Below are 19,763 nucleotides of genomic sequence, written 5' to 3'. Positions count from 1 at the left end.
ACAGGAATTATTTCTACTATAAATGATATATTCATGACTGAATAACTCCTTAGTCCATTATTGTATATTAGATGACTCCTAATATAAAATGATATAGTTTAGTTCATTTCAGTCCAGATACCAGACCTGCAAAGAATAGATTTAGAAAAGTTCATTGTGTCTCAGTACAGAATCATGAACTTGAAACTAAAACCCCATCTGAGTCAGCAACTAGCAGTACACTGGGTAAGAAGTCCAGTGGTCCCAGAATTCTTCCTAGGTAATAGGAATATAGTTGTAATCAAGGAAATGTGGACTTTTCTTGTGGGAGAAGTCTAAGATAATTTGCTTTAGAGAAAATGGTTTATAATGTTGTTGAACAATTGGTAGTAGTTAAAATGTACATGCATATGCTTTTGGGATACATGTGCCAATAGAGTAATACACTGAGGAGTCTTTGTGCACAAGTTAGTATCAACATTTAGGGCATGACTATTTATAGACAACTAAATATTACTTTTTTTTTCTTTTTCAAGTGCACAAGTACCTATCAAGGTGATATTCCTGGATAAGTCATTTAACCATAACTAGTGGAATATATGTATTGTCCTATAAGTAGAATTTCACCTTCATTTTAGCCTACCTTTAATATGCAGTCCCAATTTCTGTTTTTATATTTGGATAATATCAAATACATCCAGATTTTTTTTTTTGACAACTCCATACAATTGTTGAACATAGCTATCTAAAATAGAAATATATCAGAAATCCAGTATAACAATAGCCATAGTAGCCCAAATCCTAGATTCTAGGGCATTTATTTATAACAGCCTATAAGAACAAGTTTTCTTTAAAACAGCAAATTGGTAATTAAGACAAACTTAGAAAATTAGTAATAAAATAGTATGACATTATAGATCATGGCCGAATACTGTTTTGGCCATTATATCCAAATGAAAATAAAAAATGGTGTTTGCATTAAAAATTCATTAATACAGTACTTCTCTGTATGTATAATGACAAATGTCATAATTTCAGTGATTGGGCTTGATTTTTAGGATGGATAGCCATGGAGTTAGCTTCAATTTATTTTGAGTTGGCATACACTAAAGATAAAAATTTTGAAGATTAGTCAAAATAGTAGTATACTTACATTGTGCTGTTATGACTTCTGAAAGAATTCTACAGTGTCCAAAAATCACAGGCTAGAGAACCAATAACTCTGTAGTAATTATTATTTATACTAAATATTAAAAAGGCAATCTCCAGGTTTTATGCACATAAATAACAGTTCATTTTTTTGTCATCATATGTAATATATATAACTATATATATATAATATGTAAAATTCTCCCAAAGTACATGCAAAATTATATAACTAGTGTTCTAAAATGTTTAATTGCTTCCAAATTCCTAGACATTCCATTTTAAAAGGCTCTGGATTTACCTTGAGGCAGATATTAATCTTTCTGAAAAATATGTGAAGAATTAATCTCAGATAATTATTGTTACTATAACTTGATTTCCTTAAGGAAAAAAAAGAATATTGGATGGAAGGTTCTTCGGAAATAATTTATTTAAACCTTCCAAATGAATGTGTAATATGGTTCAGACTTAGAAATCATGGTGCCTGCCCTCCTGTTGTTCTGAGGAACTTATTGTTAGAATTCATATAATGACATCTGTAATGTATTTAGAGTTCTTGAGAGAAAAATCAGTATTTTAAAGAACGGGATTGTTGTATATGCTACAAGTTATGGTTGTTCCCAAACTTTTAAGAATACATTTAATGATTCAGCATCAAATCAGTTTTTTTATGTAAGATAACTCTATAATATTTAAGGTTAGGTTATTTTTAAACTGGATTTTCATTCTAGCTTTTTTTAAGTTTTATTCATTTTTAATATCTTCCATAATTAATGTTAACCTTCTGAGTGCCTGGATGGAGTGATTTCTGAAGAATTATGCAGAATCAAAAGTGAGTCCTTACCATGCTAAAAACTGAAGGAATTATATCACATTAAGGTAAGACGCTTAACAGTCTGACTTGCACCAGTTCTGCAATACACTGAAGTACTTTCTTTAATATGTTCCCTTTTGTGATAAAAAATAGAAATGGTATACCTCTAGTGGCTAAGTTCCTGATTCTGACTTGTGACCATATGACCTTTGATTAAATTTAGATCTTCCCTTGCCTTTGATAGCCAATCTGCTAAATAAGGGTAAGTTAGTATTTGTCTTCACCTTCAATTACATGAAGTAATTTGAAATTCTGATTGGTAAATGCCAAACTGGAAAATCCTTATTAGGCTACTGACTATCTGTTTATTATATGCATTTACTTATGCTGAAGTGGCTTATCTTTTAGTTCTTTTAAAGTGTACCTCTTTCTGAAGTAATATAGCAAATTACTATATTTAGGAGTCCTACCTACAGTTTCAGTACAACTCAAAGAATGTAGTTCCATCCTGGAACAGGACCTGTTCTGTTTTTTTTTTTTTTCTTATAGGGAGAAACATTTACGGATGGACTGTTGTTAGTGGACCCCAAAATCAGATGTGTTAAGCTATTTTAGTTATTACTTTCTCTTTCTAATTGTTTCTCAGTCATTGGCTGATAACGCAGAAACCAAAGATAAACCTGTCTTACCTGCACATAGGAAAGTCGGTCAAAAGTGAATATTTTCTCCTTTTTTGTTTTACTACTAACTTCTACAATTTTTTAATCTTTGTCCCAAACTGAATGACCATACCTACAGTTAACATAAATGCCACTTATAACTTAGAAGATTAAATGACTCAATGCTTGTAAAACAACTCGTTTAGAATCAAAGAATACCCTTTTTTGCTACCAGAGAACAGAAGTCAAAAGTTATTTTTATTTTAAGTTGGAAATCGATTTCTTTATTACACTTCAGTTGACAGCAAGCCCAGGGTAGCAACAAGTATGTCAGTCCAAATCTGAAATTGGGCCTTCTAAAGAATCAGTTGACTGGTGGCTTGGGAGTCTAGTTTGAAAGAAACCTTGTGAACTAACTACAAGAGGCAAAAAGGCATAGCATTAAAACAGCTCATTGCTTATAAATTATCAATATTAAACCAGAAGCCCTTACTGGTTAAAATGTATAGTTTTTGTTATGTTCTTTTAAGTGGAATAGAAGTGGTCATTAGTGTAAGTAACCTTGCTTTGAAAACACAGCTTGTTCTGGTAAACACAGTCCAGATGAGAAATGCCTTAGTCTTTTCAGATAGAACCAGATTTATCTGCACTTGAAATGGAAGATAATATTTCTATTGGCTGTGGGTCCTCTTTAAATAAGAACTGATGACTTTAGTTCCTGTTTCTTCAGTAACAATGATTTTAAAGAAGTGGTTATCGTGGATTCTGTTGTGGAAGAATGAGTGCTAGGGTTTAGCAACAACTCTAATTTTTGACATGTAAGGTTGAAGAGCCAATGATGATTTGATGTAAAAAGCCTTGTTTGGGGATTTTTTTTTTATTCTGCTTTTCTTTTCTTTCTATTTTTATCTTGGATACAAATGCATGCTTTTTTAAACCTCTAGTCTTTGAAGTGGTGAAGAAGATAACTTTTTTTTTTTTGAATGGGGGGTAAAATACTAGTTTGCAATCTTCAAAATCAAACCTGAACCAGGTATCTAAGGAAAATTTTTTTTAATGAAAATTTTAAAAACAAAAATTAACTGTTACTACTTTCCAGGTAGATGGACACTAGCTCTTATATAAGCATTACTCTTGTCCTTGTATAAATAAAATTTCCCTGCAGCACAATTTATTAACTTTTCAGAAACTGTCCCCATAAATCTTTTCCATATTTCCATATTCTGTAGAAACAAAAATTATTGAAGTGTTCAAGGCTAGATGACATACTTAGTAAAATACTTACTACTGGGAAAATATAGTGTTTTATTTATAGGTAGACCTGAGGTTGAGAGAGATCAAATATACAGGACATCAGGTTAGCTTTGTAATTTCTTTTAAATGCTAATAGTCTTTGTAAAAAAAGCTTCTAATGTCTTTTTCTTTCCCCCAAAATAAATAAAAATTTCACCTGGCTGTTCTTCAAGGAAACTCTAACCATTATTTCCTCTATCCCAGTCCAAGTGCCTGTCAAAGAAGACACACATTAGGAAGTACCAAAGAAAGAATTTCAGAAGTGAGGAAGATTAGAATATATGATAAAGTAAGAAAGGCTTCCCATGGCATGGGATACTGCTAACCAGTAAGGATAGAATCTTGGCGGGAAAGACCATGAACCAATCAGTGTAGCTGTGCATAAAGCTCAGCCCTGAACAGCACCTGAGAAAGGGAGGGAGAGAGCAGCCTTGGAGTGAGTGCAGGAAGTCTGTTTGCTCCCAGAAGGCCCTTTTCAACTCTGTCCGAGCTAGCTTCCAGCATTCCATACCTAACACTAAGGAAATGCTATTCCATGTATGTCTGATATTTCAAAAAGAATTTGGTTTTATACTATTCATTCTTCTGTCTTTACACTACCAGTACAGTTTTTTTAAATCACTGTTTTAACAAATTACCACAAACTTAGCAGCAAAAAGTTAACACAAATTTATTCTCACAGTTTTGTACATCAGAAGTCTGACAGGCATCTCACTGGGCTAAAATCAAGGTGTTTGCCAGGGCATATCTGGACTTATCTGGATATCTTGAGGAGAATCCACTTCTAAGCTCATTTAGGTGGTTGGCAGAATTCAGTTCTGTGTGGTTGCAGGTCAGAGGTCCGTACTTCCCGACTGGCTGGGAGCTAGTGGTCATTCTTGGCTCTTAAAGGCTGCCTACATACTTGGCACCTGTTGCCTTTCATTTTCAAAGCCAGCAACAATGGGTCAAATCCTTTTTAGGCTTTATCTTTCCTACTGTCTCTTTGATTGCATCTCTTACTGACTTTTTGATCTTTCTTAAGGGCCCAATTGAATAATCCAGGATATATCGGTATCTCAGATATATCTGTGAAGTCCCTTTTTGCCAATAAGGTTACATATTCACAGGTTGTGGGGATTAGAACATGGACATCTTGGAGGGGCCTTTGTTGGGCCTAGCACTCGAGCTGATGTCCCTGCTACTCCCTATAACAAGAAGTGGCCCTCATCAGAGTTAAGGTGATGGTCCTGTGCTGTTCTAGGAAATATCTTACTTTATTGACTTTGTTTTCCAGGTGATCTGAGCTAGAACTTGTTTCCAAATCTAATTATGAAGAAAGTATATTCTTGATGTGAAGCAGTAAATGAGGGTATATTTACCAAAAAAAAAAAAAATTTAATGAGTGAACCAGAGGTACTGTCTAGTTGGAAGAAACAATCTCACCCCACCCTCACTGCAAGCTTGCCCCCCCCCCCCCCCAGCACCACCACAGGGTTAACCCCTTTTCAACAGCTGGTTTTTAAAACAAACCCAACATAACTGGCTTGTCTTAGGGCAATTTTGGAAATAGTTGTTTTTCCCTCTTAACATAACTAAACTTTCTGTAATTGCCAGGATGACATCTTTTTTATCTGCCTGAAATCTATATTTAGTTTTGTTTTAATTTAGAGGGTAATACATACAACATCCAGATAAGGATAGAAAAATACAAAATCCAAGGAATAGAAAGGAGAAATTTCCCACTGCCACAACCTCTAACTCCCTCTCCCCAAGTATCCACTAGTTAAGTTTCTTGTGAACCCTTTAAAAGATACTTTCAGTGCATATCAATACATGTATATACCTATTTTTCATAGAAGTAGGGTCAGTATTACACATTCTGTTTGTAGTTTGTTCTTTATACTTATTTTAGAAATCCACACAAATGAAAAGGCACCTATTTAGTGCCACCATCCTAGCATAAATCTTTTCACTTTTGCATATGCCTTTGCTTGTTTTGCTACAGTGTACAACTTCATATTCTCCTCCCCCATACACATAAAAGCATTTGTATATTTGCTTAAGGTCGAGTTTCATTTTTAATATGGATGAAATTACAATACAGTTTAATGTGCAGTGTGAATAACTTCACTTTTAACCACCAGGTACCTTTTACCTGTTTCTTTGATATGTTTCTTTTTCATAAAGGACACTCTTATGCTGTTGACCCAGTGTCTGAGCCATACTAAAGCAGAGGAGGGTTGAGAATTCTAAGCTAGCATATATTCAGACCTTTTTTCTGAAGAAAAATGGACCACTTACTGTAATTTCATTCCACTGAACAACTTCTATGGTGGGGCTGATTTAAACTCTAAAGTAGAACCAGAACATATGCTGAAAAATACCAAACATGGCCCACAGTGTATACTTTTAATTCACATATGACCATGCTGATGTTCTCTGCCTAAAGCACAGAGTCCATTCAGAGTTATGTGAAGAATTAGCAGACAAACATTAGGGGCCTTCTGGATAACAGCTTTCACAGATGACTGGAGTCTCTCCAGATTAATGTTGACTAAGGCAAACAAACGCTGCACAATCTCAAACATTTCTGTATCTTTCAGAGGAGCCAGGGTTGGGTCTTCTAGATCAGATACTCCATCATCTGACAGAGCACAGAGCTGAAATTACACATTTAAACAAATTCATTTTAAAATGTTAGAAAATACACATTGTTGGACAATAATACATGTCTAAGTAATTATGGAAAAAAAATCAATTAAGTTGCTTTTTAACTCCCCAAACAGAGAAGGAAAGTCCATAAGATATAACAAGATATAGTTGACTCAGGACAGGACTTCAGCCCTGATTTTTATCCAGTTTGCCTATCTCTGAATCCATATTTTCAGAACTCCATCTTCCAAAGAGACCCTTAACTCCAATAGATTAGAAGGCTCAGAATATACCTTTCTCATCACAGGGTATTTAGGTTGGTTTGATTTTTAAAATGTAATAACTATTTTAAAATTTCTTATACATTTGCATGAACTTCTCAAAGGTAGGTACCACAGTTTATTTAAGTACGTTTCCTGCCTCAAGAACCTTGCTTTTCTTCCTATCTGAAATACTCCTACAGGCTGTGTTATACAGTTTTATGGATTGCTTTTTATTTTTAGTTCATATTCTGGTAAGATATATATAACCTAAAAATTCCCATTTTAACCCTTTTCAAGAATAATTCAGTGGCATTATTTACATTCACAATTTTACACTAGCATCACTATCATCCGTTACAAAACTTCTGTTACCCTAAACAGAAACACTGTGCCAGTTAAGTATCAAGTCCCCACCTTCATCCCTGGTAACCTGTATTCTAATTTCTGAGTCAATGCATATTCTAATTATATCACATAACAAGATCATACAGTATTTGTTTGTCCTTTTACATTCTAATTGTCTCACTCAAATGTATCATCAAGGTTCATCCATGTTGTATGTATCAGAACATCATTCCTTTTACGACTGAATAATATTCCACTGTATGTATATGCCACATTCTGCTTATTGGTTTTTGTGTTGATGGACATTGGGTTGCTTCGACCTTTTGGCAACTGTGAATAATGCCTCTAAAGAGCAGTTTAGCAAATAGCTGTTCAAGTTCCTGCTTTCAGTGCTCTTGGATATAGACCTAGAAGTGGGATTGCTTTTGGACACATGGTAATTCTGTCACTTAAATTTCTGAGGAATCACCAAGCTTCTTCAGTGGCATCATTTTACATTCCTACAATGTACTAAGGTAATGCTTCTCCACATGCTCAACAACACTTATTTTCCTTTTTTTAAATACCATTTCACACCCATTAGAATGGCTATTTCAGTGAGATTTTGATTTGCATTTCCTAAATAGCTGATGATGTTGAACATCTTTTCATGTGCTTATGTGCCATTTGTATTCTTGAGAGAAATGTCTAGTCACATCCTTTACCTATTTTTAAATTGTTTTTTTTCCTCATTAAATTATAGCAGTTCTTTACATATTCTGAATAATAAACACTTAACAGATATGTGGTATGGCAATTTGAAGGTATATGTATCCCAGAAAAACATCTTCTTAAATTTAACGCATTCCTGTGAGTGTGAACCCATATTAAGTAGGACTTTTGATGAGGTTGTTTCTGTTAAGAAGGTGTACCCCACCTCAATCATCTGTCTTAATTATCTATTACTGTACTCCTTTATAAGTGGAATGAAATTCAGATAGAAAGCTATAGGAGGCAATAAGCTGGACCCAAAAAAGAAGGGAGGGACCAGGAAATGCTACCATATGCCTGGCCATGTTGCAGAGGAGCCAAGAATTACCGGCAGCCAGCCCCAGAATGCCACAGTCTTTGCAGGGGTGTCACCTTGATTTGGACTTTGTATTAACCTCAAAACTGTAAGCTAATAAATTCCTTTGTCTTAGCCAACCCATTTCATGGTATTTGCTTAAGCAGCCTAGGAAATTAAACCAAGTTTGATATTGCTATTGCAAAACCAAAAAAGTAGAAACAGCTTTGGGATCAGGTAGAGGCTAGAATTCAGCTATTTGGTAGAAAAGGTTAGATTGCTTTGAAGAGACTGGTCTTAGAAATTTGGATGCTAAAGGTACTTATGATAAGGCTTAGATAGGAATGATAAATGTGTCATTGGAGACTAGCAGAAAGATGATCCATATTTTAAAGTGGCAGAGAACTTGGTGAAATGGAGTTCTGATGTCAGATGCAAGGCAGAACTTGAAAGCAAAGAGCCTGGGTATTTAGCTGAAGAGATTCTGAAGGTAAGTGCAGCCTGGTTTCTCTGTGCAGCTTTCAATAAAATGTGAGAGAAATGGATAAGCTGAGAGCTGAACCCCTGGGCACAAAGAAACCATAAATTGATAATTTGGAAAATTCTTAGCTTAAAGCAAATCCCCAGAGAGAATAGTACTCCATGTAAGGGTTAGTTGAACATGGACCCAGTCACTCATTTCAGTGCAAGTCAAGATTGGAGGTACAGTTATGCAGGAAAGACATATGGAAGGCTATTGTCAGATGTTTTGAACCCCTGTGTATTACATGCAAAACTGTCAAGTTTTTGGTGCAAGTTGTATGAACAGAACTGCTGCCAGCCTGGACTGAAAAGGACAAATTGAAGGAAGAGTTGTTTCAAGGACAGAGAACCATGGAAGCTACAAACTAGACCAAAGACATCATCTCAGGCCAAGAGAACAAGCCCACCCATGTACATGGAAAGGCTGAATCTGCAGAGAGTAAGCCTTCTATCATATTGTTCAAAGAATGCTTGTCACCCCACTGGCTCACTGTGCCCTGGAGCTTGCAGAGTCTAGCCACCAGCCCAGTGCTCCAAGAAATATCCCCTCCTCTGCAATGTTTTGGGAGAGTTGGAGTTAATTTTTCTTTGACTGCTTGGTAGAATACCAGTGAATCCATCTGGTTTTTTTGTGTTGAAAACTTTTTGATTACTGAGTCATTTCCTTACTTGTTATTGGTCTTTTGAGAAATTTTGTAATTGTGTGTTCTAGGAATTTGTCCATTTCATCTAGATTTTGTAATTTTTGACAAACAATTGCTAATAGCATCTTCTCCTTATTTATTTATTTCTGTGCTCATTGTAGTGTCTCCCCTTTCAATTTCTGGTTTTAGTTATTTGTATCCTTTCTCTTTTTCTTTCAGTCTGCCTAAAGGTTTGTCAGTTTTATTGATTTCTTCAAAGAACCAACTTTTGGTATGGTTGATTCTTTCATTGTTTTGTTTAGTTTTTCCCATTTTATTTATCTCTGCTCTAAGCTTTCTTTCTTTCCTTTACTCACTTTATTTTCTTCTTTTTTTCTTGTTCCTCCAGGTGTGTGTTATTAGGTCACTAATAGGAAAATTTTTATACTGTAAGCATTTAGAATTATGAATTTCCCTGTCAGCATTGCCTTTTCTGTATCCCCTAAATTTTAGTATGCTGCATTTTCACTTTCATTCTCAAGATATTTCCTAATATTCCTTCGGGTTTTGTCTTTGACACATTAATTTGAAAACACAATTTGGATTTTAAATTTGGGCCCAGCTGGACATCAAGTGTCACACAATGGGAAACTGAGGCCCTAATGCAAAAGTAAAATAGTTTGCTATTCATAGGTCCCAGAGAGAGGGGGGCATCCTGAGAGGTTGAAGGGAAGTGCATTCAGCACCAACAGGTGGAGGTTAGATTTCCCACAGGAATTAAGGATGGTTAGTTTAAAATAAATGGGCATGAAAAGGGAATGGGAATGGGGATCTGAGGGATATGGGGATGGTTAATTCATCAGCTGGGACTATTTGTGGGTTTTGAGTGAGACATGATGCAGATGCAAGTTGGATTAGGGGAGTTTATGCCCCAGAGTTGAAGAGCTGCTTATTAACTAGCCCAAAGGTCAGTGTTGAGGTTAAATGGCTTAGCCAGAGTAAGATGGGTATCAAGAGAGCACACTAAAAATCTTGGCTGTTTATGGTTGTGTTGTTTAATTTCGACACGTGTAAATTTTCTACCACTCCTCTGTGATTGGTTTCTAGCTTATTTCCATTGGGGTCAGAGAAAATATAATAGGACTTTAATATTTGTAAACTTACTGAATATGGTCAATTCTTAAAAATGATCCATGTGCATGAGGGAAGAACGAGTATTTAAAAAGGGGAATTTACTAAGTTGCCAGTTTACAGTTCTAAGGCCATGAAAATCTCCAGATTAAAGCAAGTCTATAAAAATGTCCAAACCAAGGCACCATCAAGAGGTTATCTTCACTCAAAAAAGGCTGATGTGTTCAGCATTTCTGTCTTAACTGGAAAGGCACAAGGTGAACATGGCAACAGTCTGCTAGCTTCCTCTCCTGGCTTCCTGCTTCATGAAGCCCCCCCCCCCCCCCTCCCCAGGGCATTCTTCCTCTCCAAAGGTCGTTGTCTAGCAGACTCTGGTTCTCTCAGCCTCAGGATTTGCTCTACTGTGGCTTTCTCGTGGCTCTGTTGTCATCCTCTGCTCTCTCAGAATCTCCTCTGTTATAGGATTCCAGTAAACTAATCAAAACCCACGTAGAATGTGGAGACACATCTCCATCTAATCAAGTTTAATACCCACAACTGATTGAGTTACATATCCGTGGAGATTACCTAATCAAGTTTCCAATTTACAGTACTGAATAGGGATTAGAAGAAACCATTGCTCTCCCAAGACTGATTAGGATTAAAACATGGCTTTTCTAGGGTACATAAATCCTTTCAAACTGGCACACCACATATCCGAAAAGGGCTTAATATCCAGAATATATAAAGAAATCCTACACTCAACAATAAAAAAACAAACAGTAAATGGGCAAAAGATTTAAAACACATTTCTCAAAAGAGGATATACAAATGGTGAGCATTTTTTTTCACGTGCTTTTTTAACCATTACTACCTATTAGAGAAATGCAAATACCATGAAATGCATTGGATTTAACTATGGGAATTTAATTAGCTTACAGTTTTGAAGCCATGAAATTGTCTAAATCTAGGCATCATCAAGACAATGCTTTCTTCCTGAAGACCGGCTGCAATGACCCTGGACTTGGACTTCTCTGTCCCATGGCAATGCACATGGCAACATCTGCTGGTCTCCCTTCACCCCTGGGTTTGTGATCTCAGCTTGGCTCCCTGACTTTATCTCTTTGTATGAATTTCATTCTCCTAAAAAAGGCTCCAGTAAGAGAATTAAAACCCACCTTGAATGAGACAGGTTATAACTTAAGATCCTACTCATCCTTACAGTGGGTCCACACACACAGGAACAGACTGGATTTAGCAGCATGAGTGTTGGGGTCCAGAGAGCTTCCAACTACCACACACAGCAATTCCTCTACTAGATACACACCCCACAAAATTTAAAGCAGGGACTTGAACAGATATTTGCACACCCATGTTCACAGCAGCGTTATTCAGAATTGTCAAAAGGCAGAAGCAACCCAAGTGTCCATCAAGCAATGAATGGATAAATAAAATATGGTATATATACACAATGGAATATTATTCAGCCATAAAAAGAATGAAGTTCTGATGTATGTGACAACATGGAAAACCTTGAAGACGTCACACTGGGTGAAATAAGCCAGACATAAAAGGACACATAAGATCTCACTGACAGGGACTATAATTAGAATAAGCACACTCAAAGTTGGAATTTGGAATAACGGTTACCAGGGGATAGATGGGGTAGAGAGACTGGGAAGTTTTTTCTATGTATGACTGTAAAGTTTTTGAAATGGATGGTAATGGTAGCACAATATTGTGAATATAATTAAACAGTATTCAGCGTAAGCACTGAATTATGTGACTGTTAAAATGAGAAATATTAGGCCATGTGTTACCCACTGAAAATTAAAGGTTAAACATAAGCCTGATCAACACAATGAACCCTATTGTAAATTGTGGACTATGTTAACAGTACAATTCTAATATCCTTTCATTGATTGTAAAAAAGGTACCACACTAATGCATAGTTTAACAAGGGGGTATATGGGAATTGGGAATGACTTATTCCACGTCCACAAGACATGACTTGTCTGTAAACATATAACTTCTTTAGAAATTCTATAAACATACAGCTTCTTTAAAAAGAAAATAAAGGGATAGGAAAAATACATTCCATGCAAACAGCAGTCAAAAGAGAATGTGGGGGGGGGGGGTGGTAACCACAGTGGCTCAGGAGGCAGAGTTCTGCCATGCCAGAAGACCCGAGTTCGATTCCCAGTGCCTGTCCATGCAAAATTAAAAAAAGATAGAATGGAGGTGGCTACAAACAAAGCAGACTATATCAAAACTTTTAAGAGACAAGGATACTATATCAATAAAAGGATCAATTCATCAGAAAGATATGATTATAAACCTATACACCTAACTATAGAAAGCCCCAAAATACATAAAGCAAACGAAGGAAGAAAGACATTTCTACGTTAATAGTAGGAAATTTCACTACAGTATTTACAATAATGAACAGAACATTTAGACAGAAGATCAGTAGGGAAACAGAAAACTTGGAACAATACCATAAACCAACTAGAGTGAGAAATAAAACATTTCCAGCAATAGCAGCGTACATGTATTTTCTTAAATGCACTTGATCATTCTCTGGTAGACACTATGACCGCAAAACAAGTCCAATAAATTTTAAAAGATTGTAATCATATAAAGTATCTTTTCCAGCTACAATGGATTGAAGCTAGAACTTGATAACAGAACTAGGAAATTCACAAGTATACAAAAATTAAACAGGACATGCTTTAAAAACTAATGGATGAAAGAAGAAATCACAAGCATCATTTCAATGCCTAAACCAGATTATTTAAAAAGTACAGACCAATATCCCTTGGGAATCTAAATGCAAAAGTCCTCAACAACATATTTGCCAATTAGATAACAACGATACATCTAAAGGACACCAGGGTCAAGGGGGATTTATTCCAGGAATGCAAGCATGGTTCAACATAAAAATTGATCAACATAATATACCACATAAATAGAATGAAAGAAAAAAACACATGATTTAGCTCAATTGATACAACAAAGGCACTTGACAAAATTAAGTACCCTTTCTTCATAACAGACAAACTGGACTTCACCAAAAAATAACTTTTGTCCAAAGCACATTATCTAGAAAGAAGAAGACAACCGAAGAGGAAAAAACATTTGGAAATCACTTATCTGATACAGGTTTAATATATAAAGAACTCCTACAATTCAACAACAAAAAAAACAAACAGCCCAATTTTAAGATGTGCAAATGACTTAAATAGACATTTCTCCAAGGAACATATACAAATGGCCAATAAGCACATGAAGAGATGCTAAATATCATTAGGCATTTTAGGGTATTGCAAATGTAAACCACAATGAGGTACTACCTCCTGCCCACTAGAAGCTGTTAAAAAGACAGAAAATAAGTGCTGACAGGTATGCTGAGAAATAGGAACTGTAGTATGTTGTTGATGGGAATGTAAAATGATGCAGCTACTGTGGAAGTTTTGTAGTTCCTCAAAAAGTTAAGCATAAAATAGTCTAGGAAATGATCATGGTGATGAATATACAAATATGTGATGATATTGTGAGTTACTGATTATATACCAAGAATGGAATGAGCATATGGTAAGAATGTTCGTGTTTGTATGTTATGTTTAAAAAAATTTTTTTAATTAAAAAAAATAAATAAAAATAAAAAAAAGCATAGACCTACCTATGACTTGGCAATCTCACTTTTAAGTAAGTGTATATCCAAAAGAACTGAAAGCAGTGTTTGTTCATAACAGCATTTTTCATAACAGCCAAAAGATGGAAGCAAACCAAACATCCATCAGCAGATAACTAGGTAAATAAAATGTAGAGTGTGTGTACATGTACACACTGCATACACTCAGCCTTTTAAAGGAATGACGTTCCAATGCATGCTACTGTGAATGAACTTAAAAGAAAAACATATAAGTAAAATAAAGTCAATGCAAAGGGATAGATAACTGTATGCTTTCACTTATATGAAAAAGGCAGAATATGCAAACTTGAAGGCAGGGAGAGGAAATGGGGAGTTAATGCGTTATGGGTACAGGGTTTCTGTTTGGGGTGATAAGAGATAGTCTGGTAATGGTGATGAAGTTAGTACAATGTGAATTTGCTTAATCCCACTGAATATTATGCTTGGGAATGGTTGAGATGGGAGAGTTCATGTTTATATATGGTTCCACAATGAAGAAAAAAAAAGGGTGAGTAAAGAAACTATGACAATTAAATAAAATCCATCATTCTGGACTACACTTATGGAGAAAAAAACAAACTGTAAACTTTATACCAGTGTTAAATGCTTAAACTTGATATCTGTACTTAAGATGGTTATTACCAAGTGAATATTTGTTCTTAGAAAATGTACATGCAAGCATTAAGTGTTCAAGGAGCATGATGTATATAATCTGTCAAATGTTAAGAATATAGATGGATGGATGAGGGATACATACATGAGTAGATAGAATGATAAAGCAAATAAGGCAAAATGTTAAAAGTTGGATCTGGACATCGAGGTGGACTGTATTTTGGAGTTTTCTGTATGGGCTTTGTATTATATTTTATTTCAAAATAAAATTATAAAAATAAAATAAGGGGGCAGGCCATGGTAGCTCAGCAGGCAGAGTGTTCGCCTCTCATGCTGGAGACCCGGGTTCATTTCCCAGTGCCTGCCCATGCAAAAAAAATAAAAAATAAGAACCCACCACTCCTCTGGGCCAGGGAATCAGGTTTTAGTTCTACATGATATTTGAACTGCTCCCTAGAATGAGGCCACATTGCAAGACCTGGTGTCTTTCTATGCCAAGGAGGCATCCAAGGCAACAACCATAGTGCTCAGGGTACCCAGAATAGATGTGCAACAGATGGCAGGGACCTGTCTAGATCTCCAGTGGCCTCCTGGTCTGAGAGCAGAGCTCTGAGTTATGGTCCTTTAAGCTCACATAGCATGCTGGCCTTGGCCCTCAGTAACTGGACCTTAAAACAGTTGGTCCATAAGTGAATTAGCTGCCCCATTAGAGTGATTTCAGGAAAGCCAATTGATAGTTCCTTTAATTAATGGCCCAGTTTGTGATTTAAAAAGGAAAAACTTAACCTCCACTCTCTTCTTTCATTTCCTGAGGACATCAACCTAAAGGTATTTTTGAAAGAGAATGAAAGAAGCTGGCTATATATCTCCCTGAGAAAAGCAGTCCTCTTGAATTCCCTGGTGAATCTGATGCAGAGCAGAATCTGATCTACACACAGAACAGCTACTACAAATTAAGATGGTTTCCACCCTCTTCCATACAATGTTGCATGAAGACCAGCACTGGCCAATGGTATCTCCAAATAATGGAAAAAGCATGAGATTTGGAGTCTAAGAACATGGGTTGGAGCCCTGGCCTGACTAGGAAGCTCTTTGAACAAATCCTTTCCCTCTAAGCCTGTCTTCCTCTTTGTGTGTATGCTTGTCTGTGTGTTGTAAATACAAATGGGGTTAATAATACCCATTAAACCTATCTTGAAGGGCTATTGTGGATAGGAAAGCCTAGAAGTATTTGATCAGTTGTTTAACAACTACTCCCTCATTTTCCCATTCCTACCTATCTGGGAGATTCCTTACCAAGTGGCAGAGAGTAGGAATAATCTGGAGCTTACAGCAAGTGCCCAGCAGAGCTGCCACATTATCTGGCATTTCTGTAAGAAACAAAAATCATAGTTACTGTAAAAAAAAAAAAAAAAAAAAGTTCATAGGAACAGGGCTAACACCTGGATTATATCTAATCTATACTTCAGTGTTTTCCCCCCAACCTGGCAGAAAGATGCTCAATAAATTAATGAATGAATGGTGGTAAACAGGCAACAAAAGACTTTTAAACAGACACAGGAACCAAGTTACCAGCTCTGTTTTACCAAAGGATATTGCTTAATATTCAATTTGTTGATCAGGAAGAACTATGCAGACATAGGGAAAAGGAATCAGCATGGAAAAGTAGAAAGAACCTGGGATTTGGAAACACAAGATTTGTGTTTAAGTTCCACTATTTATGGGAACTCGGTCTCCTCATTTGACCTAACACCAATTTTTTGCATATGTTAGAGCCCTGTGTAAACTATGAAGGGTTCTACTTAGTCACCAAGCATTTTGGGAAGAAAAATGCAATGTGGCTTCATAAAGAGGTGACACAAAAGAAATCCTAAGGCCAGGCCAGAACTGTCATGGGCATCCTGACCCACCAGTAGCTCAACTTCAAGTGCACAATGGCACTAATGGCTAAGGGAGATGGCATAAAACTGGGTGAGGCCAGGAGCTGCATTAAAAGGTGTCCTGGGGAAAGGAATCCAGATTGGTGTTAGTCAAAACATTTTAAACACTTCTCCAGCGTGAAACAGATGCATTTCCTTAAAGGGCCCTAATTCTCTTCAGCTATCAACAAGTCACCCTTTGAGCCTTAAAAGGCAGAAGAGAAAAATACTCAAATGCTGTATCATCTGGTCCAGTGACTGTTTATGAACTCACCTATCTCTTGCATTTATTAGCAGTTTTTATAAAACATGGCATGCTATTGAGGCTGCAGCCCAGTAGAGTACAATGAAAGAAAAGCTTGTTCCCAAAGGAGAGTGGATGAGGCAGCCCCTCGGCAGATGATCCTCCAGAGGACCCCTTAAAACTTTATGCAAATATTGTGCCTTCCTATGGAGTGGATCCACAATTTTAAACAAATTCTCAGAGAGGGCCCTATCCCAAACCAGTACTTTGTGGTCTAGCAAGGAGACCATAGAGCTGGGAATGGTATGGACAGAGCCATGTGACATTTCGCTTGTCCATGCTTCAGCCCCACTTTTCAGATGGCAGATGAGTCCCATATAATCATAATCTCATATTCTTGGAAATATTTTAGTTCCATGTTACCCTTTCAGTCTTTCACTATTGAGTATGGTGCTAAGCACAAAGTTTAAGAATAGAATAGAAGAACAGCATCTGCTTTCCAGAGCTTACTGTCTAATGCTACTAACTGGCTGATTTGCTTGAGGACAAGAATTAGATATTCTCTCCAACCTCAGCACTTAGCAATACCTAAAACAGGCATGTTAGCTGGTTTCTGCACTGAAATTATTTTGATTGCCCCTTTATATATGTTTCTATTTTACAAAATGAAGCCCAGGGAGTATGTGACTGCTTAAGGTCACAAAGGTGCTGAGACCAAAGTACTTTAAACAATTAGAAATATAAAAAAATGGAAAACTGGTGTCATTATTTAGAAAGCTGGAAACAGAATCCAAGAAGAGCCCATTTTCTATTCCCACACTTTCCTCAGGTTCTAAAGAGAAAACTAAGCTATCATAGCAGGAAAAGTCACCTCAGAAGGGCCAAGGAAGAGCACTGATGAGATTTACAGTGGAACTGACTTCTGCGCCTTAACTAATGTATAAATGATTTCACAATTCAGAGAGATGTAAAAGGCCACCATGGTTTAGAAATTGGCTGCAGAGATTTTCAGCTGCACTTAAAGATTATAATACCTTCGAGTACCCAGCTCAGAAACAGCAAGTTAAGTGTCACATCATATGCAATTCTTGAGTGGCTACCTGTGTTCAACATTGCAGAGATTTTTTTGAGGCTGTGTGCAAGCTCAGGGAAAGAAAACTGCTGATTCTCAATGTCAGCCATGAACTATGTAATTGATACCATTCATCCAGCCTATTGATGAATGACAAGTGTTTCAAACACCTAAAAGGCAATGTGAAGGAAAGGCCTCTCATAAGATGGAGAACTCTGGCCTGGATTAACCCCTGACAGAATGCCTACACTTGAAAAGAGCCTGATAAATAAAGTAATAACAATGGGCAAAGTCTAGTGGAGTTCTGCAGGGTTCTGTTTATGTCCTGTCTCAGTCAACCAGTTAAAACTTTTACCCATGACTTGGAACAAAACAGGACATAATTTATCAGCATATAAAGCTGTGAGAGGCACTCAGGGATCAATTCTTTACAAATTGAAGCTTCCTAGGCCCCTGTTCCCAGGTTGAGGTGCTGGGGAGGGAACCCTGAATGCATCAGGAGCTCAGCCCAATGACCAACATCACCTCGAAGGGAAGTTGTGAGAACAAGGAGGCTGGGTTGATTTGCCTTTCTGAGATGGAACTGAAAGCCCAGCTTACTCATAAAGGACAACCACTCATGACAGGTCATCTAGTGTGGGAGTTCAGGCAGTAGTAGTGGGAAGGTGGCTGGTAGTGCTTGATGGTAATAGGATGACCACTGCCCTCAGAAGGCCATTTTGTGTGGGGAGATATTCTCTGAGTCTCCCTGCCCAAGACACCAATGCTGTACCCAGGGTGGGATAATAAGCTTGTATAGAAGAGGATCAGAAGGACCAGAACGCTGGGGAAGAGCAGAAACCAAGTGAACGCAGCTGCCACTCAACATGGCCAGGTCTTAAGTAAGATCACAGCTGTATTTTGGGAGATTATTTCCTGCACTGGTGAGGGCATATGCCCATGGAGAGCCCTTACTGATAGGAAGGAAGGCAGAGTGCTCTCGAAGAGAGTGGAGGAGGTTGATAGTGAACAGAAAGGCCACCTTTACACTAACGTCTGATTCTTCATGGTCATCACGTAAAATTCCTTGGCCCTCCACTACATATCCTCCCTGTAGTGCTGAGAGGGACCACATATACCAACTCTATACTTACAACGTCTACGTCCTTGAAAGCATATAGAATAAGCAAAGCAATTTCAAGGCAACAACAGCCATCTTTCCTTTTTTCCCATACCTGATAGTGCACTGACCAAGAAGTAGGCCGCTGTAAAGAGCTTCTGGTTGGTGACCACGTCCTGCCCCACACTCCCCCCCTGCACACTGTACCCCACCAGTTGCAGGAAGGCTATGAGGTGCTGCTGCTGCAGGGGCTCCAGCTCCCCCAGCACCGCCATCGGGTCTGCAAGGCCGCTCACCACACCATCAAACTGCAGGGCAGGGGAAGAAAAGAGACACAGTAAATAACCTGGGCCTCTGCCCCATAACATATACCACAATTACCTCCTAAGTAAAGCAAGACAGCTCTCTTCTGTCTTGAAAGTACTCATCTCTTCGGAGTCATATTTCCTCATACGGAGACAGTAATCTGAGCCTTAGGCAGTTACTATTCTTCCTTCACAGGAGGTATGTGGGGCCTATTGGGCAAAACTTTCCAGATCAGGGCAGGGTCTGCATAGGTTGTACCAGGGACCAGGAATAGGTGATGGCCTGCAGAACCAAGGAAGGGAGCATAAAAGAATCGTCCCATCATGATTCTCAGGGTTGCCTTTGCAGCCCTAAACCATGTTCCCAGATGGGTCAGTGCATGCT

General features: G+C 37.4%; 1 protein-coding gene across 2 annotated transcripts in view; it reads right to left on the bottom strand.

Annotated features, from left to right (window-relative positions):
• Positions 1-1,353: 1,353 nt before the first annotated feature.
• GSDME (gasdermin E) overlaps positions 1,354-19,763 on the bottom strand; it is a 90,883-nt gene continuing 72,473 nt past the window's right edge. For both annotated transcript variants that reach the window (XM_077121541.1, XM_077121533.1), the window contains 3 exons: positions 19,189-19,381; positions 16,036-16,109; positions 1,354-6,533 (listed from right to left, as the gene is read on the bottom strand). In XM_077121541.1, coding sequence (XP_076977656.1) covers positions 6,288-6,533; positions 16,036-16,109; positions 19,189-19,381 — 513 coding nt within the window. In that variant the 3' untranslated portion in view covers positions 1,354-6,287. The remainder of the gene's footprint in view (positions 6,534-16,035; positions 16,110-19,188; positions 19,382-19,763) is intronic.

The sequence above is a fragment of the Tamandua tetradactyla genome, chromosome 1 (assembly GCF_023851605.1).
Source record: "Tamandua tetradactyla isolate mTamTet1 chromosome 1, mTamTet1.pri, whole genome shotgun sequence".
Taxonomy (NCBI): Eukaryota; Metazoa; Chordata; class Mammalia; order Pilosa; family Myrmecophagidae; genus Tamandua; species Tamandua tetradactyla.
This window is presented reverse-complemented; position numbering and strand designations above follow the sequence as displayed.